We start from the raw sequence: 26,994 nt of genomic DNA, 5'->3' as shown, positions 1-26,994 counted from the left end.
TCCTCTAGGTCATTCAACGACTCATTAGAGATTTCCTCTTCATGAGGAGTCTCATCTTCTTGGGAGAGAAGATCAAATAAGAAAGCATATTCACTTTCATCAATATCCTTAGTTTTCATAAAACCATTTTCATTTTCCAAAAAGGTTACATCTTTGGATACATAGAGTTTGTTATTTTTCAAGTCAAAACATCAAAAACCCTTTTGATTTTCTCCATATCCTAGAAAAACACATTCAATAGCTTTAGGAGATAGTTTGTCTCTTTTATGTGTAAGGACAAAACATTTACACCCCAAAATTCTTAATCTATTGAAATCGGGTGTTCTTTCAAATAGTTTTTCATATGGAGATGTATTTTGTAAGGATGAAGATATCATTCTATTTATCAAGTAAGTTGAGGTTAAGGCGGCTTCGGCCCAAAAACTCTTTGGAATTTCCTTGGAAATAAGAAGTGTCCTAGTGGTTTTCATGATGTGTCTATGCTTTCTTTCGACTAAATCATTTTGTTGAGGAGTCCTAGGACACGATCTTTGATGACAAATTTCATTTATTTCTAAATAATTTTAAAATTCATTTGATAGATATTCTCCACCTGAATCGGATCTAAGAGTACAGATATTACTTGAAAATGATTTTTGACTATCATATGAAATTTCTTGAAGAAGTCAAAGACTTCGGATTTTAAATTAAAAAAGTAGATTCATACATACCTAGTGTAGTCATCAATAAAAGTAACGTAATAGGAATATCCCCCTTTAGACATGACCGGAGAAGGATCCCAAACGTCTGAATGGACTAACTCAAATGGTCTTTTGGACACAAAAGTTCGATTTGGAAAAGGAGTGGATTTCATTTTGCCAAAAATACAACTCTTGCAAACAAAATGTTTCTCATTACAAAATTTCTTTCCAAATGGAAAGGAGTACATTTTTAAGAAACTTGGATGTCCAAGTCTTTGATGCCAAATTTCAATATTTTTATCTTAGACATGGTTACAAAAAGAGTTAGTGAGAAGTTTCAAGTTGCTCATGTAATAGAGATCTCCCCTCCTATGGCATTGCCCAATCCGCTTCCCGGACCGGAGATCCTGTATAGAGCAATCCTTAGTTGAGAAGGAGATTTCACATCCATGATCACATATTTGAGCAACAGAGAGGAGATTTAAATTAAGTTGAGGTACCACTCTCACGTTTGGCACAAAGAAATCTTTGGAAAAGTTTAAAGTTCCAAAACTTTTTACTTGTAAAGATGTACCATCGGCAGTTGAAACATAGGAGTTTTTAGAGTTGCTATACAAATCAGAAAGCTCATTTTCAAGAGGGGTCATATGAAAGGAAGCTCCAGAATCAAGGATCCAAGAAGACATACCTAGAGGAGAGAAAGAAGCTATGGTGGCACCCAAGGTTGATGGTATCTTTAGTAGAGTTTGAAGTGCTTCCGATAGTTGAGCAAGAGAAAAAGACTTCTTCCCTTTGATAGTTTCCTCCTTTTGAGTAGCTTCTTCAACGGAGGCAACCTTATTTTTAGGTGCTTCGTTCAACTTAGGGCAATTAGGTCTTATATGACCCGGCTCTTGGCAATGATGGCAAATGGCTTTTATATAGTTGCCATTATAATTATTTTGCCTTCCAAAGTGTGGAGGCTTATAGGCTTTCACATGGTTGTCGGGTTTAGATACGGCCAAAACGTCATCTCCCCCTTTAATCATGCCAAGACGAGTTTCTTCTTGGCATATTTTGGCTATAGCATCTTCCAAAGGAAAAGGCTTAGATCTATGAAGAAGGGAAGATCTAACTTGTTCATATTCAGGCCTAAGCCCATATAGAAATTGGAAAAAGTGTTCTTTTTCCATTTGTTCTCTTCTTAGTTCCACATCCACACTAGAAACCCACTTTGGTTCTAGTAAAGATAGCTCATCCCATAAGGGTCCAAGAGTGCTAAAGCAATCCCTTACACTCATTTCTCCTTGCATGATAGTCCGGATTTTTTCTTGGAGGAAGAATTGACGAGCAAGGTCTTTTTGAGTAAACATACCTTTCATAAAGAACCATGCTTCATTAGCCATCCGAAATTTAGCGATGTTGGTGCAAATTTTGAGCTCCACATTGTTCATGAACCAAGCAAGAATCTTCGCATGCTTACTTTCCCAATCTTCCACTTTAGATTGGTGATCTTCAATGGCCTTCATGCGGGCATTTCCTTCAAGAGCTTTATCTTGATCACCATTCATCTTGGTGAGTTGGAGTTGTGGTTCCGGAATGGTGCCTATAACGTATCCCCAAAGTTTTTTACCTTTGAGGGTTGTTCTCCATGACGGCGGCCCACATCATGTAGTTAGAGTCATTAAGCTTGAAGGAGAGATCAATCTTTTGTTCCCCTTCCATTTAATCTCTCACAAGAAGACAAACAAAGAGAGATACAAAAAGAAAGAAACAATGTATAGCTACTCAACTAGCTATATTAAGAATCAAGAGCATAAACAAGGCTCTGATACTATGTAATGAGATATGCGAAAAAATAAAGGGTGCAATAAGCACTTACAACATCCACCAATGGACAAACAAAAGGGATAACACCCAAATCCACAAAGAGACAACACAACATAAAAATATAAATGTCTTTTATTGAAAGGAGAGAGAGCTCTCAAGAGTGAAAAATACAAGAAAGGTTCACCCCTATATATAGACAAAAAAAGGAGAGGAGGGATGGCCTTATGGCCTTAAAAGAAGAGCCACATAGGGGGCTCCCCATGGAGTCGTTGGGAGCCCCCAACGATCACAAATGTGACCGTTGGGGGCCCCATCGATTCCATGGTGGGGCCCCTTATGTGAGTAAAAAATAAAAAATAAAAAAAAGGGAAAAAATAAAGTGCAAAAATAAATACAAAAGAAAAGGGAAAATAACAAGTACCCCTATCGGGTACTTGTGAAATGACTAAAATACCCCTATTGGGTACATTGGGTATTTTAGATAATATATATATATAAACATATATATATATATATTACATGTATTTTAAAATCCTCCTCATGGAAAGAAGACAATAGGTTGCAGATGGGTGTTTAAAATTAAAACCAAGAGTGATGGAACTTTAGAAAGACAGAGGGCTAGATTAGTAGACAAAGGTTACTCTCAGGAGTACGGTATAGATTATGGTAAAACTTTTGCCCCAGTTGCTAGGATGACTTTTGTTCGAACTCTTATAGCTATAGTTGTCATCAGATGTTGACCTATTTATCAAATGGATGTCAAGAATGCCTATATCAATGGTGAATTGAAGGAAGAAGTTTATATGAATCCACCACCTGGATACGAGGTTCCTATTGAAAAGGTGTTTCACTTAAGGAAAGCTCTTTATGGTTTGAAACAGGCACCTAAAGCCTAGTATGATCATTTTAGTTTTGTTATGGTAAAATTGGGTTTTACTTCCTGCTATACTAATACTGCTATGTTTATTAAGAAATTTGATGCAGGTGTTATTATCCACCTTCTCTATATTGATGACATGATCATCACTGGAGGAGACAAACTGGGAGAGTTTTATTAAGAATGTTTTAAAACAAAGTTTTGAAATGACTAATTTAGGCTTTCTTAGATATTTTTAGGGATTGAGGTTGTATATTTCACTCGTGATTATTTTGTCTAACTCAATCCAAGTTTGCTTCTAACATCATAGATAGGTATGGAATTACAGATGAAAACACTCATGAAGTGATAAATGCAAAAATGAAAATAGATGATGGCACACCTTTGGATGATCCTACTCCTTACCGCCAAATGATTGGGGCATTCACATACTTGACCATTACCAGACCTGATATCTCACATGCAGTCCATACTCCAGTTAATTCTAGCATTTTCCAAACAATGTGCACATGAGTGTCGTTATGAGTATCAGATATTTACAAAATTTTGTTTCTAAGAGGATTGTTTTGTCTTCCTCCCCAATTGAATTAATTACTTATACTGACTCTGACTGAGGAGGAGATCCTAATGACAGATGCTCAACTATCGGTTTCTATTTGTTTGTAGGTGACTCATTGATGTATTGAAAATGCAAGAAGCAGCAGAAGGTGTCGTTGTCGTCAACCGAGGCTGAGTATCATGTCATGGCCACTACAACATCTGAAATTATGTGGTTGAGAAGATTATTGGAAGAGATAGGGATGCATATGCAATTGACCTCATGGTTATGGTGTGACAATAAAATCGACATCTACATAGCCGGCAATCACATGTTTCATGAGTGCACCAAACATATTGAAATGGATTGCCACTATGTTCATGAAGAGTACCTGAAGAAGATCATCATTCTGCCTTATATAGCATCAAAATTTCAGTTGATCGACTTTTTTACGAAAGCTCTTCTTTCTTCCCGGTTTCATTTTTTGCTTGACAAATTTTCGATGATTACACTGTAAGTCTAAGGGGGGAGTGTTAAAGTATATATATATATATATATATATATATATATATATATATATATATATATATATATATTCTTAATGTAATAAGTAAAACTAATATTTTAGTTATTTTCTCTTATGTAATTAGTTGTGTTCATTAGGGGCACTTTAGGTTTTCATTATTTTTGTAATTTATTCTTTTTATCAAAGGCATTATAGTCCTTATAATGTTCTTGAAATAGAGCTATTGGGAGTGTTCCCAATAGCTATAAATATAGTTGTTGGGAGTACTCCCAACAACTATATTTCTAGTTGTTGGGAACACTTCTCAGTGGCTCTTATTTGCTTCCTTTTGTATATAAATAGATGTAACCCCTCTTGTATGTTAAGCTTGTTCTCCAGCATTGTCTCAATAAAACCCTTATATTTTTTATGTTATTTTTCATGCCCATAAGTGGCATTGTGTTTGTGATTGTATCTTGACCCATAAGTGGTCTTCATTTGTATATGTTGTTCTTTCTCATAAGAGACACTTGTTTGTGTTGACTACATTCATTACATGGTTACCTTGATTGCATGAGTAAATCTTGTCTCAAAGCTCCTACAAGTAGGCGGCATCCTTTTGAGTGTACATCTCTTTTAGAAAAGTTCATGCTTCATTGGCTCTTTCAAATCTCAAAATGTTAGCATATGGATCTTGGTCCATGCTATTCATAAACCGTGAGAAGACCTTAGCGTGGCCCACTTCCCATTTCTCACGGCTTTTCGGTAATCGGACATAACCTTATCTTTTTCACCATCCTTTAGATCTTCTTTAACTCCATTCACAATTTTGTTAAGAGTAAGTTAAGGTTCCAGAGTTGAACCATCAACTAAGTGTCATAGTTCTTTTCCTACAAGGAATCGCCTCATCGTCGTAGCCCACATGTTGTAATTGTTTCCATCGAACTTGATAGTGACAACCTCCTTTTCGGCCATGATGATGGTATGAAAAAGAGTAGAATAGAGAGAGAAAGCGAAGAGAAGGATGAAGGATGCAAGGACAAAAAAATGGCACCACGAGCACTTTGAAAATGAGCAACACAAGCAAGAACAAGGTAACAAGAGCCAATAACTCTAATACCATGTAATGATATCTCCAAGAGCCAAACACAATGCCTACTAGGGCAAGATCACAATACAATCCACAAAGGGGTACTCATAAGAGTCACAATAGCACACACTCACAATATAAAAAGTAAATATTTATTAATCATAGAATGCATAAAACATGCATGCCACAATAGGGACCAAAGGTCCCATATTTATACAAGATAGAAAGAAGGGAGAGAGACCAACTAGCCATTAGGGATCTCCCATATCTAGCCGTTGGGAGGCCCCAACGGCTAGCTGGTCAAAATGACCAGCACACCCTTGGTCACTAAAACAAAAAACAAATAAATCCTAAATATAATCTAATAGAAATAAAAATAATATGTATATATATATACAAAATACACACACACACACACACACATATATATATATATATAATGTGTGTGTGTGTACACATGTACATAAACATACATCTCTTAACACCAAGAAAGTATCCTTGGAAGTAAACTCATCATGTTGGATCATGCCACAATGAGTCTTGGAGTGCAATCTTCATATTATATAGGACACACAGAGAACTAGTGATGCATGTAATACTTTCCTATTTGTGGTAAGAGCACCAATCTCCATCATTTCAAGTCCATAAAAGTAATAGTTTTCCAAAAAAAAAAGTTATCCCTAGTTCCATGAGTACTGGCAACCTTATTCTGCATTTAGTTGCAATTTCAAGTTTGTCGATACAAAGCCTGAGCATTTTGTTTTCTTAAATCTCATTACAATTTTTCAACCATTATATTTGGCTCATAGAATGCAATTTTTCATATTCATCATGGTGCAAAATTTGAAACATTAAAATGTTGTTGCCTAACTAGAAAACAGAATTAAAATTAATTTTACTAAATACATGTGGATGATGTTATGTGTTTTAAGATGAGGTACCAAGCACATAAAGCATCCAAACCTTAGAAGGACCTGCAGCATGAAGACAGTTACATGCCTCCAAGCCATCTTTTTCTGAAGTTATTCTGCAAAATCATGATACGAAAGCTTTGTCATGAAAAACTAGAAGTTTACAAGAAACACATGTAATCCTATTTGTTTGTTTAACTATTCAAATTCCACATTAACAAGGCTGAATCCAAATCTATATTTTTGCTGTGGCAAAGACTACAGCTGTGTTGTGCAACTAATGAACTAAAATCCCATGTGCCCAGATGGCAAAGACTACAGCTATCTTGAGCTTTTCTCTCATTGTCTTCAACATGGTTGCTCAGTCTTCTGTAATTTGAGTATCAATGAGGAAATCATTGCACCAATTTTAGATGGTAATCCTTCTTTGCCTGCTAAAGATGATAATAGGATAGGAGATGAAAATTTCATCCAATGACCAAAGTCATCGAATCTTTCTGCAATGAATAAGGACTCTAACATACTCAGCTTTTTAAGACAGACTAGACTGACCACCATCCTGTTATATGGCCAAAAGCTAGCAGACCAACCACACATGTAAAAAGCCACCAAGTTCATGGTTCATCCATTTATTCCTGAGATTCCTGAGATGTTTGGACTAACAGCATTTCAAATAACTTTGTCAGAATAGGATGTGAAGGTCAGAACAGCTGGTATAGAAGATGGTTAGATTTTTGTAGTATCTCCCAACTTCAGCCAATTTTCTTGGAGGATCAGGATGCATGAAGTCCAAACTGATGTAGATCAAAAAGACCATCCAAATGTTCAAGAATCTTTCTCATTTATATCATTCTTTATCTTGGTCTAGGGTTACTACTTACTACATGTTACTTTATACATGAATATACATTTAGGGGCAATTGTATTTGATGATGCACATTTTCTAACTGTTGCTGTCTCTGATGGTTTTGTAGCATATACTGCAGTTGTGATTTCATCGCTAAACCTTATTCTCTCTTTTTGTAAGATCAGGTCCTGACTTCTTAGTTATTAGACTTTAAAATTGAAAGCACTTTTTCATGTTTTGGATGTCTTAGACTCCATGAATATCAACCTTAGGACTCCGAAAAAGTTCACCATGATGACATGAAAATATATTTAAAATTAACATTTTTTTTCAAAGTCATGATGAATATATTAAAAGATGCCTAGGGATTCTCATACAATTCATGCACATTGAAGGCTTTTCAATGTGCACTCCTTAATTTAATTTTGATAAAGGAAAATAAACAAGTTGACTATAGGTAATCCTTACAAAAGCAAAAAAAAATGTCTCCAATACAGAAGAGCAATTCAATTAAAGATCAAGATATTACTGGCACAAGGAAAGCAATACCTGAATCCTGTTAATTGTTCGGCCTCAAATTGGTTAGGGGTCAACATGGAAGCAACAGGGACAACCGTCAAAAAATACACAAGCAGCAGGCCAAAAGTCATTAAAAAATTAAAAAATGAATTTTGAATAGATTGGTAATGACATCCAAAAATAAGATGTACACATTGCACATTAGGAACTTTCAAGTTTCAAGAAAGCAAGATAAATATAACCCAATGACTCTTAAGAGATCATAATGCCTCCCATAGCTTAAAATTTTATTGCATGTCTAGTTGAAACAAGAATCTGTTTCTTTAAATTATTTCAGAAATGAAAATCTTCAGAGAATTTTTGGAAAAAGGGGTGATCTAATAACAAATCCATGAAAAAATAATCACACCATATAAATCTTCCAAACACAAACTAAAATTCACATGAAGGAATGGAAATAATAAAACAGAATAATATGAAATAACTGATGAATGCAACAAAATACCATGCAAATAGAAAAGTCAATGTGCTACATCCATGATAGTAGGATTAAAAGATGTAGCCAAGCATCATGATTTCCACTTCATAACTAACATATAGCTGAAGTTGATGCTCATGACTGATAAGGAGAAGATGCATAAGGCCAAAATGAAGGGATTCATCACTGCATTAGAGAAGCAAAGCAAGGGCCTTGGTAGTAGACCAAAAAAAGGCTAAATATCTTACTGGAGGTTGATGAGGCATGACCATCTTTAACACACATCTAGCACCTTGACTTGGTGGATTAGAAGCAAGAATAAATCTGTCATTGCAGTTTCATGACAATTGATTACCACAGATCTAGCACCTTCAACTCTTTCTCATTATGAGAAAAAAGAGTTGCTCACATGGAAGCTCTTAAGATCTTTTCTTGCCTATATTCAAATGACAGTCTACACATGCCTTGAGAATTGAATAACTTAGTACAAAGCTCATACAGTAATGGCCAAGTAACCCTTACAATACCCATAATGGCAGTGTTTGCATGATGATCTCATCATCAGTAAAAAGGATGCCAACAATACCAAGTTGTTTAGACAAGTCGTGGAATATTTATAATTTTGACTGATTTAGTGAAGGTTTATGACAGTTCCAATAAAACAAACTTGACTCATATTGAAGAAGAAAGGTGATCCCATAGAGAGAGAGATTGAAATCATTCAAGACACATGATGGACCTATAACAACTGTTAAGACTACAGGTGAACAAACAAGGAAGTTCCAGTCAAGGTTGGGTTATACCAAGGATCCGCTTTAACCTTGTTTATGTTTTCATAAATGAAATTACATGTTTTATCCAAGATGAGGCCCCCTAGTGTGTGGTGTTTGCAGATGACAATCATGACATAGTACTTATTAGTCAAGACTGAAAAGTACAAAACAAACTAGAAATATAAAGGAATACATTGGGAAAAATGATTTAAGGATTAAAACTTGGTAGTATAAAACAGAATATGACAGTGCTTTTTGAACACTGAGAAATAAAGAAGCCATCGCAATTGCCAGAAAAATAATGTCTACCAAAGGCACAAAAATAGTTGAGATCTATCATAAAATTAGCGGATTTGAGAAAGTTATTACCAGTAAATTTAGTTTCTAGATAAAGCAGCAGAAAGCTAGTAGAATGCCTTGCAATATACAAGTGCATCTACAATTAAAACACTCAAGTTTACAACTGAAGAGAACAAGTAGGAGAATTGTACATTCTGGCGATAAAGTGCTACCAGGTCTGGAGGGACGTACAACCTCCCTTCATCTCCCATAACTGGATCACATACTAACCACAAAAAGAAAAAGGCAAAATCATATCAAAAGGTACAGATTGATACTCAATTTTCAATAATAACAGCATATTTCTCACTTCTACAGCTGAATAATGAAAGTGAACAAACATGTGATGTTCACATACAATTGACCAACATATCATGTTTAGTGATATGTGATGCATGAACATACTTGAATGTGTCAATTGCAAGCTTGAAATCTTCAACATCATGTTAATTTGTATGTTATGCATAAATCTTTCGACAAAAATATACAATGTGAGGCAGCACAAGAGATTTCATGTTTCATGATTATTATGATAGCCAGAACCCCAAGCACAGTAGTACCCTAGCATACCAGGGCCTCTAACATTCAGATTATGTTTACCAAACACAGCAACAAATCTAGACATCAGGTGACCATCAAACCATAACCCATGACCCTGTTAACTATTGAATCCCTTTTCCCAAGCTTGGTGTGAAATCGTAGTACTAACTAATCAAGCAGTTTAGCTGAAGAGAAAGCTGCTCCATCATCTCCAAGTAGGAACCGTACTAGTGTTAACTATTGAATCTATTTTCCCAAACTTGGTGTGAAATCATGGTACTTACTAATCAAGCAGTTTAGCTGAAGAGAAAGCAGTTCCATCATCTCCAAGTAGGAACCATACTAGTGTTGATCTTAATACTTCATCAGGGATTCCTCAAAGCATAAAAATCACAAATGGCTTCCCGTGTCATGATATATAAGCAGGAAAGATCGTGCATGAATTAGCCTTCATTGCGTGCTAGAGGAATTGAAAACAACCTTCTTAAGGATATATCCAAATTTTGTGTCAATTCCATTGGTTCAATAATAAAGAACCTTTTCCAGAGATTTAACTATGATGAATCTTGGCCATGATTCTGGGAAGCATGATTTTTCCCAGAGGGTTCATTATGGAGAATCTTTAGCATATGTTTGCTCCAAGACTTTGAAAATACTGATGCATAATCTCACAACATTTAGTAAGAGATGAGACTTTCACACTGTCTTCACAAAGAGCAGTCATCATTTCAAATACTCCAATGTCAAAATTAAAAATCTACCCGTTCCAAAGCTCAAGACCATAGACTCGGATCTTCAAAGATCATTCATATATCATTGGAGTCAAGAACATGTACTTATAAAGCATTCCACAAGTTTGATCAGCTTCCAGTTCTGTTACACTGACAAATAAAAGGATTAATGGTTTATTTTTCTGTATCATGTTTCATAAATGTGTCATGAGTATCAAGTGCATGGTGAAAACAAGGTTAAGAATTGATGCAACATTTGGATCCAGCCTAGGCTAGCAAAGGAAAACAGTGTGGTCTTACATGCTTTTTAATTATAAATTTAATAAATTTCTCTTCAGATCATTAATCAAAATCTTCAGTTATTTATTTCTTAAGTATGATGACATGACGAGTTTGCCATGCTTGATACAGATATTTGCACTTTTGATTTCTTGTCATTTTGCACTTAGGTACCGCTACCAAGGATAAAGAATAGACAATGCACTGTATTATTACCCTTAATGATCATGATGGTTGTATACCATTCATCCACATATCTTCATAGAATGGGTTAGTTGCATGTTAACACAGTTGAAGGCACAGGTTGTTGTGACCTCAACAATGTATTCGATGAACACTAAAATCACCAATTTTGTAAAAAAACTTTGTGGGCAACCAATGATCACTTAAAATTAGTCACAAATAGATTGATGGTGGTATAGTCATGCGGGAACATACCAGTGTTGTAAGTATTGTACTGTATCGTACGATACACATCGTTACTATGAAGGAAAACGATACGATACGCACTCGTACCATGATACGAGTGGATCGTATTTGTATCATATGTATCGTATGATACGGTATGTATTGTATGATACGAGCTCCGTGCACTTAAAAAGGGCCTAAATTGTAATTTTACAGTTTTGGGCTTTAAAGACCTCTTGAGGGCCGACTCCCTCATTTGTGTAGAGGCCATTAGAGGGAAACTCATGCACCCTAAGAGTCTGAGAGCGATTTGGGGGCCGATCTATGCACAAAGGAGAGGGATTTTACGATTTTCTCAAGTAAGAGTGCATTTCCACCGTTTTTCCACTCAAGGAAGTGGGTTAAGGTAAAAAAAATCTATTTTTTGCTTCTTATTGAGTTTTTTTGAGAAAAGGTATAGTTGGTGCTAAGAGAAAGAGAAGGAGGGAGTTCTCATAGGCTGGTGGTTGGGTAGTCTTATTTCTTTAAGCCAGAAAACTATTTTGTTACAGTGAAGAGCATAACGAAACATAGTCGAGCAGGCGAATGTCATACTATTATGACTCCTCAACATTTAGTCGAGCAGGCGAATGTCGTTGTTGTCGGTATTCGTACTGCTAGGACTTAAGTTTGTTATGTGCGTGTAAACTTGTTGTCAAATATTTGTATGTATGCCATATTTTTATTTTGTGGTTAATTAGTTATGTTTTATTTTATATCTTTTGATGTCGTCTTCACATAGAGATGATCTTGCATGGTGATTCTGCAGAAGCATGGATGATGTACCATGACCAGGGTCATCATTAAGATGTGTGTTTTGTTGTGCTATTAATAAAGGTGTCTGCATAGATTTAAACATATTGCAAATCTTTGTCAAAAAGCACGTTCATGTGATTCTCCATCTATTCTTGTCACTTTTCATGTTGATGTTATTGTTAAACTAGAAGCAATTGAAAGAAGAAGAAGGTTGCAAAAATGCAAAGAAGAATGACTTCCAACCATTGTTCCAGGTTCTGAAGATGATGATGATGACCCACTTGCCAAAAAAGAGCATGAATATGAAGAGGTGGTGGCGCATCAGTTGGATGCAACAATGAGGATTTTCTGTCTTAATTCTTGGCCTATAAAAAAACAGGATATTTATAGTTTAACCTTAGAGATGAAGATTAGCAGATAAGACATTGGTTACATGTGATGTTTTTAGTTATCATGAACTCTCAATAGTTTAACTATGACTTATAATATTTTAGTAAGACTTGGATCAATGTGAATTTAATATTGTTAAGGTTTTAAATTGTGTTTAAATTATGTAGTTGTCTTTTATTTACATTGTCACTTATTTGTTGCATGATTTGTTTCATGTGTTATGATTTTTTTAGAATTTTTGCTATTTTTTATTTTTCTTGATTTTTTTCTTTTTCTTTTCTTCTTTATTTTTCCTTTGTTGGAACTAGTAAAACTAGGTTAACTAGGACCCAATGGCTAGATTTCAAATTGTTGGACTAGGTCAAATGGCTAGAAATCTAGCCGTTGGGAGGTCCCTCTCTCTCTTTCTCTTGGCTCTTTTTCCCTCTCTTCTCTCCCTCATGTGTATATAAATAAGGGTCTTCCCCTCTTATAAAGTATGCTTCTTGCACACTTGTGATACTTAATAAAATAAATGTTTTTTATATTATGAGCTTTCTTGTGTGCACCCCTTTGTGGGTTTATGTGATTGTGTTCTTTAGAGAACACTTTTGTGTTGCTCACTTGACATTGGTGGATATTTTGGTTCTTTACATGGTATCAGAGCTTGGTGATAAAGCTTGTTGGTGATTCAAATCCAAGTTTATGTGATCCTAGTCGTGCATTTGAAAGTATTCTCTCAAGTATTCGTGTGATCATTTTGGTGCTTGCTTGGTGGTGCGTCTTTTCCAAATTTGTGGTGGAGTGTTTGTGTTTCATTTCTTGTCTACTCTTTACTTCTCTTTTTTTCTCTCCCTTCTTCTCTCTATCATTATTATTCCTTGTAAAAATGGATAACAAAGATCACGTCACCATAATGCCCATCAAACTTAATGATACTATGTTATGTGAGCTTCTATTATGAAGCACCACATATGGAGAAAAGGGTTGTGGGGATTAATGGATGGATCCAATCCGGAACCAAAATTAAAACTTACTAAAGTGGAGAATGAGAAAGAAATGCCTCTTTTCGATGGAAAGATGACTAAGGCTATAGCTACTTACAAGAAAAAGTAAAAAGAGCAGAGAATGAGACATGACAAGATTATATCTTGGCTTATCAATAGTGTGGACATTAAAAAATGTTCTAGCCTTGCTAAATTCGAACGTGCTAACAAGGCTTAGGAATACCTTAAAAATATGTATTTCTTTAAAGATATTACACGTGTGCAATCTACAAAATAAAGTTTGTGACATGATACAAGGGTATAAGAGCATTAGAGAACATTACAAGGACTTATCCTCCCTAAGGGAAGAGTTGGCGCTTCTAGAGCCTAAGTGGCATTGTCCTAAAGATATTGAGTTTCGCCAAAAACAAATAAATGTGGAGCATTTCTATTAATTCATTAATAGCTTGAGACACAAATTTGAATCAACTAAATTAGCTCTCCTTCATAGGAAAAAAGTTCCTTCTAACGTAGATATTGAGTTTCGCCAAAAACAAATAAATGCAGAGCATTTCTATCAATTCATTAATAGCTTGAGACACAAATTTGAATCAACTAAATTGGCTCTCCTTCATAGGAAAAAAGTTCTTTCTAACGTAGATACTATTGAGAAGTTGAGTATAGAAGAAAATTGTTTAAAAAAACGTATTTTCAAGAATGAAGATGATTCAGTTTTGGTCGTCTCAAGATCGGGTTCCTAGTCTCGTACTTCCAGACCATCTCACTTTGAGAGACAAGAAAATGAATATGACAAAAGAAAAGTCATTTGTCATTGGTGTCATGAATCGAGACATATTAAACCTATGTGCCCTAAGTTAAGAAGAAAGGAGGACAAGAACTACATGGAAAAGAAGGCAGTTACGGTTGAAACACCTCAAGAAAATAAGGAGACGACTATGGTTGGCTACTCTCAAGACACATCCATTGAAATAGCCAAATCCTTATCTCAATTAGTTGAAGCCCTCCAACCTCTTCTTAGAGGATCGTCTTCTTCAACTGAATGTTAATAACAACTCAAGCATATCAAAAGTTTTTACAGCCGATGGTACAAGAGAATCTCTTGAAATCGAAGGAATAGAAAATTTTAAAAAAGATCTTTCAAACTCTAAAATGTTTTCTATTTCAAAAATTAGATACATTCTTAAATTAAATTTAAATATTTTACCTGTCTCAAATATTATGGTTGTAATATCTCATTCTCTTTAAATGAATGTTTGGTGCAGAATCACCAGTCAGGAAAGCTGATTGGGCAAAGTCACCAAGAAGGTCTCTACTATATGGATTTTTTGGAGATACCCAAAGATACTTTTTTATTGTAGTGTCCAAAGAATGGATTTAAATTTGTAGCATAGAAGATTAGGACATCCAAATGTATCTAAAATCCAATATTTTCTAAGTTTGAAAAAAAATTATAATATTAATGATTTCACCTGTGAAGATTGTGTTCTAGAAAAAATGAAAAGATTATCATTCAATGATAGAACTTTTATTTCATCTAGACCTCTTGAATTAGTTCATTCAGATGTTTGAGGACCAATACCAATTTTGTCTAAAGATGGATATGCATATTATGTTGTACTTATGGATAACTTTACTAGATGTACTTGGATTTACTTCCTTAAGCATAAATCTGAAGTTTTTTCTCGCTTTCAAAAATTTCATTAGTTAAAAATAGGTTTGAAAATGAAATTTATATATTTTGTACTAATTCAGGGGAGAATTTTTGTCAAATGAATTAAAAAATTATCTCAACTTATATGGCATCACACATCAAAAATTTTGTCCACGCACATCACAACAAAATGGTTTAGCTGAAAGAAAACATAGGCATATTGTTGAAACTTTAAGAACTTTGCTTATTGCTAGCCATGTGCCTAAGGTTTTCTGGGCAGAAGTTGTCTTAATTATTGTTTATCTTACAAACAAATGTTATCTTCTTCTTTACAAAATATTTCACTTGTTGAAAAACTTTTCAAACTCACTCTTGATTATTCCAAATTATGAGTATTTAGTTGCAAATGTTTTATTTTAACCAATAAAAATGACAAATTTTCTCTAAAAGTTATCCCTTGTGCTTTCTTTGGCTATGCCAATAACCAAAAGGGATATAGGTGTTATGATTCTAAAAATGGAAAATTATATATCTTAAGAAATATAACTTTTTTGGAAAAGAAATTTTTCTTTGATAAGGATCAACTTAAGGAAGTAACCGAGCATTTATTTTTGTTTGATCTAGTTTCAAAACAAGATATTAATGATTGTAATTTTGAGAACGATATTTAATAAAGAGATATTGAATCTCTTAATGAATTGCCTTGATGCAACTTTTCATGGAAGTATTTTTAAAAGATACTTTTCAATGAAAATCGTTTATGTAAACCGTGCATCAAATCTTAAATTTTCGGTTCACTCTAGTGATGAAGTCCGAGTCGGACACAGAAAACGTGTTTAAAAGCTTTTGTACCCCACACAATGACAAATCTTTATTGCCTTAAGAAAAAGAACAAATAAAACGTTCTACCCTATTACAATAGTCGAGCAAAAATTAAAAATTATTACAACCCAATTAAATGGCCAGTGGCCCTAAAAAAATAAAATAAAGAAAAGCAAAAATGTGTAGGGCTCCTTCTTTCACGGACTAGCTTTTTTTTACTTCGCACGGACACGACCCTAGCGATGACACTTCATTCGCACACGTGAATCCACCTACAAAACACACTACACATGCAAAACAAAAATGCACGCACCACTAGGCTTCCCAATATAACGAATGTTAGTTTTCACAAATAAAAATAATCAAATCTATAAAACTTGTGAACAATATCTAATTAAAGAAATAAAGAACAAACAAAACTAAAGTACAGGCTAGATAGAGGACACAAATAATTCAGCAGAGAAGAGCATGCGGGTTTGATGATGCTGATCACGATGATCACGCTGGAACGCGTGATCAGGTCCAGCAATGTTTGGTGCTCACATTGGTCTGTGTGCACAGATCAGATTGTGTGATCTGATGATCACGTTAATACTGATGGCCACGCTGATCTGCATGATTTGCATGTGCTGATCAAAAGGACTAAACTGTAGAAATCTGACCAAAGAAATTGGATTTAACAGTTCAACAACATTTGATTTGGTCAGATCCCGCAAGCTAGCAAACTGCACAGCGTGATGACACAATCCAAAACAGAGGCAAATCTTGCCTAACCAGAACCCAAAATAAAAGAAGGCTCGCGCAGATCGGATCTGCACTGACAGACCAATCTGCAAGCTATTTCTTGAGTGGGTCAAGTTCTGCAGCAACACGCAGATCAGATCTGATCGCTCAATGATCTCATATGCGTGAAAACGCTGGATCACGTTGGGGCTTTTTGGCACTTTGCAAATCCAAACGGGTCTGCTTGAACACACTGATCACACAGATTCGTTTGATGGCCTCTGACTGGATTAATGTTGCGTATCCTCTAAAAAAATAGCTGAAACGAAAGAAAATAAAAACTAACTAATTATATGTTGCGTGAAACTAAATTTTATTCTAAACTAAATGCGATGAATATAAAAATATCATGCTATACTATATGCAATGCTAAAACAGAATTTATGCATTTGAAGAAATAAACAAAATCTAATCTAAATGTGAAACTAGAGAGAGACGAGGGAGAAGACACATGCTGAGGCTGTTTCCGAACAAGGGATTGAGAAAAGAGATGGTCGTTCTCCAGGGTAGCACGCACACTCCGATGAATGAGAAGAGGACGCCGGCGAGGAAAGGAAAAGAAGAGAGGAAGAAATAGGAGAAAGAAGAGAGAAGAGCAGAGGGAGAACCAGCGGTTGAGAGAGAGAGAGAGAAGAGGGCTGGTGTGAATTCCTAGAGGAGATGCCCCCCTCTTCTTGATTAATCCTATTTATAACTAAACCTAGGGTTAAAAAAATATATTTTCTAAAAACTTGGATAATTTTTACTAAATTCAAAAGACACCCATTTTCAAAAACTATTTTCAAGAAGGCTGCTAAAACAAAATATTAATTTTTCGAAAACCACTCAAGTGGATTCATTTTTTTGCATAATTTTTCTCATTTTGAAAGCCAATCAATGCCCTGCCAAAAGTCGATAAACACGGGTAATTAATCTTCTTTTTTCAATTAATCACGCATATAAAATGTGTATGTATGAAATAAAATTATGCATGATCATAACTCGTGATGATCAAACTTGTATACAATACTCTAAGACGGGAAAAATCAAAATCCTCCATGTGCACTTGAAAATTTTTCTAATCCCAGTGTAGAAAGTCTTCTAGAGTATCAAAACCTCCATCAAAATTTGAATCCTATTACTCTTTTCATGAAAATACCAAGCATGCATAGCCCTAATTCATTCATATGTAGAACCCTCATTTTATGCTCAGGACAAAGAACACTTCGAATGGGTTAAAGCTACGAGGTTAGAACTAGAAGCATTGAAAAGGGCTGAAACTTGGTTCATTCAAAATCTTTCATAGGGAAAGAAACTCATAGATTGTAGGTGGGCGTATAAGATAAAAACTAAGAGTGATGGGACGCTTGAGAGATACAAAGCTAGGTTAGTTGTCAAAGGATATTCACAAGAATATGACATAGATTATGAAAAAACCTTTGTACATGTTGCTCGCATGACCACGGTTAGAACCCTCATTATAGTTGCTTCTATTAAAAATTGGTTCATATATCAAATGGATGTTAAAATTGCTTTTCTAAATGAAAATCTTATGAAAGTTTACATGGAAGAACCCTCCAGTATAGGCATTCCTCAAGAAAAGACCCTTCGCCTAAATAAGACATTATATGGTTTAAAACAAGCACCTAAAGCTTCATATGATAGATTTAGCAAAAGTTATTATTGATATTAGCTTTAGATCAGGCTTGCGCTTTGTTTGTTAAAGATTTTGATGCAAATAGTATTATTTTGCTCCTGACAAAAGAAATAAAAAAATAAAATAGAAAAAGAAAAAAGAAGAAAAGAAGAAAAGAAAATCAACCCCTACTGACCCCTATTATAATGTGAAATGACTGAAATACCCTTGATGGGTATTTTAGTTTACATATACAAAAAAAAATTATATATATATATATATATGTATATATATATATATATCCAAACAACATATTTTAACAATTTCCTACTTGTCATCTCGGTTGGATCCAAACTCTACTACACTACCATCATGCCACTTCGTTCAATCATGCCTACAATAGAGGGTTGGCACCAAACTTAAAAGGCAAGGCTATTTGGAACATCTCATTAGGCAAGATAGCCAATCCAGGATTGGTAATTTTGAAAATAATATGTTGTTTACCCAGCACCTTCCTATCACGATTGCTAGATGCCATAGTATAATAATCTGTCATCTGACTGGATTCTAGTGGTTGAGAAGGTGGATTCCGTCCAGACTTAAGCTCCTCCTCCATCATATTTGATTGCATCTGACCAGCCAACGAAATGTCATCAGCCTCCATGGTCCTTTTATTTTTCACTCTATCTGCACCGTTCTGACCTGACACTTGCTCTTGAGACTCTTCTACTACCATTACATCATGCTGCAAGATGGACAATTTATTGCTGACCTCCTTTTCCTTGCTCGATGAGTCTTTTTTATGCCACACCTTCTTAGACTTAAACATCTTCCACTCACCACTTGATTCTGAAGTTTTAACCTCTCTTTTTGCATCTTAGACACACACCTTTCTGGTGATAAGTAGATTCACAACGGGAGCAAAACATTATCATACACTCATATTCCACCGCTTGAACAAAATTCCTATTGTTTTCAATCTCAACCTCTATCTCTCTGATCGAAACAAACGAAGTATGAACTTCAATGCTTATATGAAAAAATGATAATCCTTTGTAAACTCTTGTAATTGCATCAATCTCAACAGTTTACCTCCCAAATATTTAGCCACACCAAGAAAAAAGTCTCAAGGCCACCAACAGTAACGTTCGTTCTGCCAGTTTCCAAACTCTACTCCTTAAAACATATTGCAAGTCATCTTCATTGCTGAAGTGAATAAGAAACAAGCCATTCTTTCCAGACAAGAATTTGATATTCTCAATCTGATGCCATAACTTGTTCAGAGCTTTGAAATATGAACTGAAAACCCAAACGCTTTTAATCTCTACCTCCTGAAAACCCTCACATCAAAATGCAAGAGAGTGGTTTAACAATCTCTTCATACTGCCTCACTAACACAAACAACCAACGACTATTGCTGTCAGCCTTCATATCAACCGGATCATCCACATGTGAGTCATCTTCCCCCTGGAGTCCCCAGGATCCCAAGGTTGAGAATACACACTCGATGAGCAACTGATTCTCCCCCCCCCCCCCCCGAACACACACACACCAACCCCAGACTCCAGTATCAACTACAGCATACACTACCTATCAGATTTTCATATTTGTTTGTGTATATATCATCAAATCTACCAGTTTAAGAAAGTCTAATAATCATGTTGATTTACATATTCTGTTTTATCGTACTTCCATTCTCTGCCTTGATAGATCATGCAATACGCACTGTCCAGCTAGTACCTAACAGTCTATCCACATATATTGTGTTATAATACCTAAACTAATTCGGTTGCTGTTGTAGTATCTGCAGCATATTCTACTGCAGAATTCTTTATATGTTCTGATCTCAGCTTAATCATCATATATTATATGTTCCATATGGTATATGAAAAATCATCATAGCCTAAGCATTAGAATCTCATGTTATTTTCTTGTCTCACAAAAGCATGCATAGAATGTCTCCTATGTAATCCAGTCCTTTGCACACCTGCAATGTCTGAAAGACCAAATTTCAGAGAAAAGTCCCTGAATCTAGAGTGCAGACTCTATTGTCATGCGTATAAGTGGCATGTAGATCCAATTGTAATGGAAACAGGATCCGTGTATGCATGAAGCACATGTAAATAGGTAGCATCTTCAGTTCTTCACCATATTTATTGCAACACATGTCACAACACCAAGAAAAAAAAAGCCTACAAACATATATAGGAAGACCAGTATAAGTAAATAGTGTCAATATGCTAGTATTAACATGAAGCACCAAATAAATATAAAAGATAGAAGAGAAACACTAGGCATGTCAGAATCAATACCATATATAAGATTAGGATTTATGTCACGGAGTCTCTTGACAACTTGCAGTATGGTGTCTAGAAAGGAAGCTGATCCAATATAACCTACAAGCATTTGACAATTAGGCAAACATGAATGAATTTATATGGTGCCAAGCATGCATTTGATGAAAGCTATAATCTGGAATGATTCATCTAAAAGAAAGAAAAAAATCAAAGCATGTAATTGAGATGCTATAAATCAAAGTCTGCAACAGTATGAAAGACACTGTTTGCGCACCATCAAATTCAGACAAAGTTTTGTAAACATTAAGACCTTGGAAATTTCATGCAGGAGGGGAAAAGAATTAGATAGTGATCAATAAAATTCAATAAAAAAAAAGGAGAATCCATGCATGTAGCAAAAAGGAATATGGTTCTGCTGCAAGAAAAATACTTGAGAAACACAAATCTTAATACTTCTTAAAGATGGATGAAGGGTATCATTGTGTAAAATATTGACACAGTTATATCTTTTTTTTAATGACATGCAATGTATTATGATATACCTGTTACAAATTTGTTTTAGACTTTAATTGAGGGAAAGATGCCCCCATCACGCACAAAAGAGAGAGAGAGAGACTTGAATGGAAACCATGTAGGGATGAGAGAGAGAGAAAGACTTAAATGGAAATCATGTAGGGACCAGAGAGAGAGAGGTTAGGAAGCCCACCTATACGAGGATCCCATGGATATATGAGAGATTAGGTAGTTTAGAAAGTTTTTTTGGGGGATAATCAAGTAGGTAGTTTAGAAAGTTATCTATATGTCTAACATTAAATTATCAAAAAATAGGGGCAGAGAGAGGGAGGGAGACATAAAAACATATCAATTATTAACAAAAATCAGTTAAAATATAGATAATTTTCAAGTAAAAGAGTCTGTATAACTGTATTCGAATGTGTCTTATGTGCATGTATGTGACCCATTCGTAAGAATGGGCCATTCTTTAGTATAAATGAAACTTAATCAGCATATTCAACTAACTAGTCAAACCTCCCCTCCCAAAAGAAGAGTCTACAACAAATAAGAAATGTAATTAGGCATTTCAGATTTAAAATGTTCAGACATATTTAGGCAAGTTAAACATATAAGTTTTATTTTCTTAAACCAGAAAAAGATATTAAAGGCGTGATCTTTCATGCCGTTTTGAAAGTTATACAAACAAATCAAGTTTGCACATGCCATAATTCAGTGTATTAGATCTATGTCAACCTATGTCACAGACACTTAGCACGCATATCTTGTGTTGACACAACAGGACACTTGGACACACCAGGGCACTTCATGGATGCAATCAGCCAAAACAGTGTCATTAACTTTATCTATTTTTTTTTATGATCTTGGTTACTTATTTTGTATTCACTCTCATTAATTTTCTTTTAAAACTTGACAATTGACATCAATTCTATTATGTTTCAATTACAACTAAGTTCCATTATTTGATGTTTTTAATCATAGTGATTTAGAATTGGTACTCAAGAGTTTGCACTTGAAATGATGTTCATATTTTATTGCTTTAGGTCAAGAATTATATATATCAACACACATACATGCACACATGTGAACACCCCAAATTTTACAAAAAAAACAAAAAAAATCTCTTTTTGCCCCTGACCTCCATCTTCTGAAAAAAATTGGGTTAATCTCTGATAAATCTCCATTTATTTCTCGAATTCACTAGAATCCAGACTCAATTTTCATATCTGACCCAATTTTTTATCCAGATCAGATATCTGGATCCCATTCTGATCCCAGATCTCTTATTCTTCAAAAAATAAAAAAAAATCAATCCTTTGAATTTTCTCAAACATTTTATTTGGATTCGATCTCAAATTGAGATCCAAACCCAACATTTTCTGAAAATCTTGGATCCAGATCCATTTTGAGGTTCATTTTCTGAAACAAATACTGCATTTTTCATAAAAACCTCATTTTAGAAAAATCTTAAAACAAAAATTTTGTAAAAATGCTTCAAAGACCTCATTTGGGTCCCGCTTGTTAAAATCCTCACATTTTCGGGTCTTTCCTTCAAAATTTCGGGAAATTAGTTTGCCCGCTTTTCAGAAACCCCTTTTTTAACTAAAACCCCTTTTTTGAAAAACCCTTTTCCGAAAAAACCTTATAAAAGAGTCCTCTTCTTGAAAAATTGTAAAACCTAGGGGACCCATTTTGAAGAGCCTGTAACATCCTTCTGTTATGCAAGGTCTCTTTCTCGCCCTCTCTGCTCTGGAAGCATCCGCTGATCCAGACTCTTCCTCCCCTTCTATAAGAAGGAGCACAGGGGAAGGCCCATGGCATCGCCTTCACCTCTCCATTGCGCTTCTTCTTCTTCTTCTCGATCTTTCCCCTTTTTCCCTCTGAGCACTCTTCTCTCTCATTCACGACCGCGTTTCACCCCACCACAATTTCTTCTTCTCAATTTTTTCCCCTTCCCTGGTCTCTTCCCCTCTGAGCTGCTGAAGAGACCGCTTCTCCATCTCCCCTGATCTTTTCCCTTCCTTTTCTTCTTCAAGAGTAAAGTTCCCTGGTAGAATAAAGGAGGAACTCCCCCCTTCAGGACCCCAGCAGAACCAGGAGATCAGTCATTCCTGCAAAGGGGAATATAGTAAGTGCCTCTCTTCCCTATGAATGTTCTAATTTCATTTGAGTTTTCTTGATTCATTATCCCCGCAAAGCACTTCTGGTGGTGCCGATTTGCTCATAGCAAGATCGGTCCACATATGTGCGACATCAATGGAATCCTCCGGTTCCAACATTTCTTTATTATTTTTGCCATTCTATGTAATTTCCATCTTTTAATGCCGCATTTTACATTTTTAGATGTTGAGTTTCTCACTTTTTTTTTACATAAAGCAAAGGGGTGGGGTCGACCTGCATATAGCAGATCGACCCACCCTGTGCTACAGCAATGGAATACATGTGTTCCGACACCTCTTTTTTTTATTATTTTATGAACTCCTGTAGTTTTCACAGATTTTGAATGTCTGTTTATAACTCGACTTCCTGTTTTTCATTTTCATTGTTTGTTCATGTATAATCCTTCACATTTTGATTTCCCATGTTTATTTCAGTTTCCTTTTTTTTTTAGCATTTGCTTACATTTAATTTTCTGTTTTATCTCAATCAGCCATTGCGTTTGCTTGGATTTCAACACTAGCATCATCCCTTGCATTTGATTCGGGGTATATCCTCTGCATCTCCATCTTCCTATTCATAGTGCCATCGTATCATTTTTATTGCAGCATCATACGATGTGGCTTAAACATTTTTTTTATTTTATTAAGCTAATGCGCTACTGTGGTATGAACCCACTCGTTTCACCCAGCCTTCATGGCAAATCAGTCATGGTGCCCTGATGCTATAAACTCGTACTCTCTGCAAATACGAGCCATATCAGAGAACCAGCGAGTCTTGAAGTGCACGGTCCTCTGATCTCAATAACCTGCACAACCTTTTTTTTTCTTCTTTTTCTTAATTATCTTTTTGATGGGTTATCCTCAATTGGTACATGTCTGAATCTGGATGCATACCCATGGGAAAATCAGAGGGACAATCGTACAGTATGCCTCGATACCATAGCAGAAGGTTCCAGGATCTCCTGTTATGCATTAGTTACAGAGATCTCATAGTCCAGAATTGGTCCCACTGTTAAGTCAAGCCCTGGTAAAGTGTTAAAATAGATTCTGCAAGCCGTTCGTTGTGCATACATTCAAATTATCAGACATTCAAGATTGCATACGTTGAAGATCCCTGATTCCCTTTTCTGCATTTTCCTGATTGTTGTGACTTGATTCCCCTCCTTTCCAAAAGTCTACATTTGATTTAGTATGAATTGTCTGCTTGTAAATTCCTGTTTTGATTCATTATCAAGTTTTAGTTCAGTTACTATACAAATTTATCGTGATTTGCTGGGGGTTGTGGTAGAAAGTGAATTCTTCATAAGAACTGTCTGGGCCATCCTCAAACAGGAATATCCAATGAGCTCATCTCCTGTAAGCCAGCTTCTGTGGTGGCATAAGAAGGGATTTGGTGTGCGTTGTTTCCACTTCATCTGATATTAGCCAAGATCATTAAGTGGATCAAGAGAATTATGGTCTTCCAATGTGAATGGATTAGCCAGGTTGTCGCATAGCCAGCCAATTGTTAATATTGGAATGTTCACTAACTTGTCATCACTTTTTTTTTTCTTGAATACATAATAACACCATTTCCACCAGTACTCTCTCTATTATGCTCAATCCATATTTTCAATGTTCTTGGGTTACACTGTCTTTATTTTATTTTAACACTCTGATTGATTTCATTAATGATATTTTTTTTTCTTTTTGCTTTTCAATTACAGTATTATCATCGATCCACCCCCCATTCTTCTTGTTCCAGATAGATCAATGTTATTTTAGGTGTGGTGATCCCTCTGAAAATTAGTTGCGCCCAGGGCCGTGAGGATGTCTTCTGCAGTCAGTTATCAACAAACACCAACTACCACCTCCCCATGCACCTGCTGCTACAGTCCAGTTTGCAGTAGCAAGTGCATGTTTTATCAGCACTATCTGCCCACCTTACCACATCACTTGTTCCGATGTGTCGGCGATTTAGTGAAAATGATGTCCGGCCAATTGGTTTACTTTCTCTGATTATTGATCTATCTGAAGATGATTTGTGTGATGCAACATATGGTTTGCTTACTTGGTACATTCAGAGCACATGCCAAAGTCATCTTTTTCCAAGTGGAAGCTTGGTACAGTCAACTAAAAGTAAGGTAAGAGACAGGAAGTCCCGATCTCTGTTGAGGCGGAAGAACAAAGAATATGAAGATATGCCTCTCCAACCCCAGTGCACCGACACGACTGTACTTTACAGCAACATCCATATAGCATTCATTGCTAGTTTCACTTCTCATTCACAACCCTGTTTTGCTGCAAATCAAACTCCTTGCTAACTCAGTGTTTTTACACACGTTCAAAGCATTTTTCTAATGCAGGCAGTCACCAAGTCACATCTCATACCACCATCTGCTGCAGTAAGTTATCCTCTCAAAGCACCTGACCAATCTGGTTATGGAATGCCACCTTGTTACAGTGGCTATCAAGCACCAGCTACACATCCCAGCACACTATCTCCACTCCCAGTTACATCTGTCATATCTTCACAACCTATGTCCACTATCACCTACATTTTTTTATCTCCTGTAACACCACCTGTGCACACCATGGTATGTATACTCGCCCTATGCACCACACTTATTTCATTGTGTTCCATTTCACAGTATCTCTTCACAGCATTGCAACATCACCTATGGCACTTACCCCTTGCATCTTGCTGTACTTCACTCATAGCATCCAGCCCGTTTCCTGCATATGTCCATCTGCTGCCATGCTCCACATGTAGCCACCCATATTCACATGTCACAGGTTACAACTTCACTCAATACCTTCTCCAATACAGCCCTATAGTCCCTTTCACCTCCACAGCATCTCCTGTACATATCCCAATCTGTGATTTTTTTTTTCTTTCCTGACTTACCTGTGCATTTTACTGATTCATGTGTTGATTGATCATCTTGTGAATCAATATCAACTGGATTTCAGTGACACCAGCATTAGCACACTCATTTCAACGTGTGTGTCATTCTCATTTTCTGCAAACAGTATACTTATACCATCCGTGTCTTGTTACACTTCTTAACCATTCACCCTCCACATTTGCACAGCATCTGTTGTACACCTCTTCCACCTTTGCACCTACAAACTTCACTGCATACCATCCATTACATATACACCTCACTGCCATACATACATTTCTACACACTCTTCACAGCACAACTAATATCTTCACCTGCCATAAATTCCCTGTTTTCCTTTACTTACATATCCAAGCAATTTTTGTATAACATACATGTACATTTCAGTTGTCACATAAAAATCCTCGATTTTCAGCACTTGCATTTTGTTGGTATGTTTAAAATTCCTGTATATATTTGCTTTTGATTAGTCGATATCTGAGTAAATGATGATTTAACTCGATTATATCTATATGATATCTTGTTTTAACAATGCCTTCATTCCATCATCTATTTCCTCATTAGTTTAAAGTGTTAAACCCATATACATATTTTCTCATCCAACATGACACATTAATTTTTTTTTCTTAACATCAAGTAGATGTAGGAATATTCCATCATTTTCACATTTTAAATACAATGTGATATTTCCTTTTTATATGTATATTTTACCTTGTGCCAACTCAAATTTTGCAGGAATTATGTGGGAAGGTTTGTTTTTCCTTCTTAATTTAG

At 35.6% G+C, this 26,994-nt stretch overlaps 1 protein-coding gene across 1 annotated transcript in view; it reads right to left on the bottom strand.

Moving 5' to 3' along the window:
* LOC149834157 (pyridoxal kinase-like) overlaps positions 1–26,994 on the bottom strand; it is a 67,865-nt gene that overhangs the window by 28,032 nt on the left and 12,839 nt on the right. Inside the window, exons 5-8 of the mRNA XM_090011256.1 lie at positions 20,679–20,762; positions 9,520–9,592; positions 7,807–7,872; positions 6,463–6,526 (exon numbers count right to left, since the gene is read on the bottom strand). Of these exons, the coding sequence (XP_089867382.1) occupies positions 6,463–6,526; positions 7,807–7,872; positions 9,520–9,592; positions 20,679–20,762 (287 nt within the window). The remainder of the gene's footprint in view (positions 1–6,462; positions 6,527–7,806; positions 7,873–9,519; positions 9,593–20,678; positions 20,763–26,994) is intronic.

This window comes from Nuphar pumila, chromosome 6 (assembly GCF_984573655.1).
Source record: "Nuphar pumila chromosome 6, dmNupPumi1.hap1.1, whole genome shotgun sequence".
NCBI classification, from domain to species: Eukaryota; Viridiplantae; Streptophyta; class Magnoliopsida; order Nymphaeales; family Nymphaeaceae; genus Nuphar; species Nuphar pumila.
Note: the sequence above shows the minus strand (reverse complement) of the source record. Positions and strands in the feature narration are given on the sequence as shown.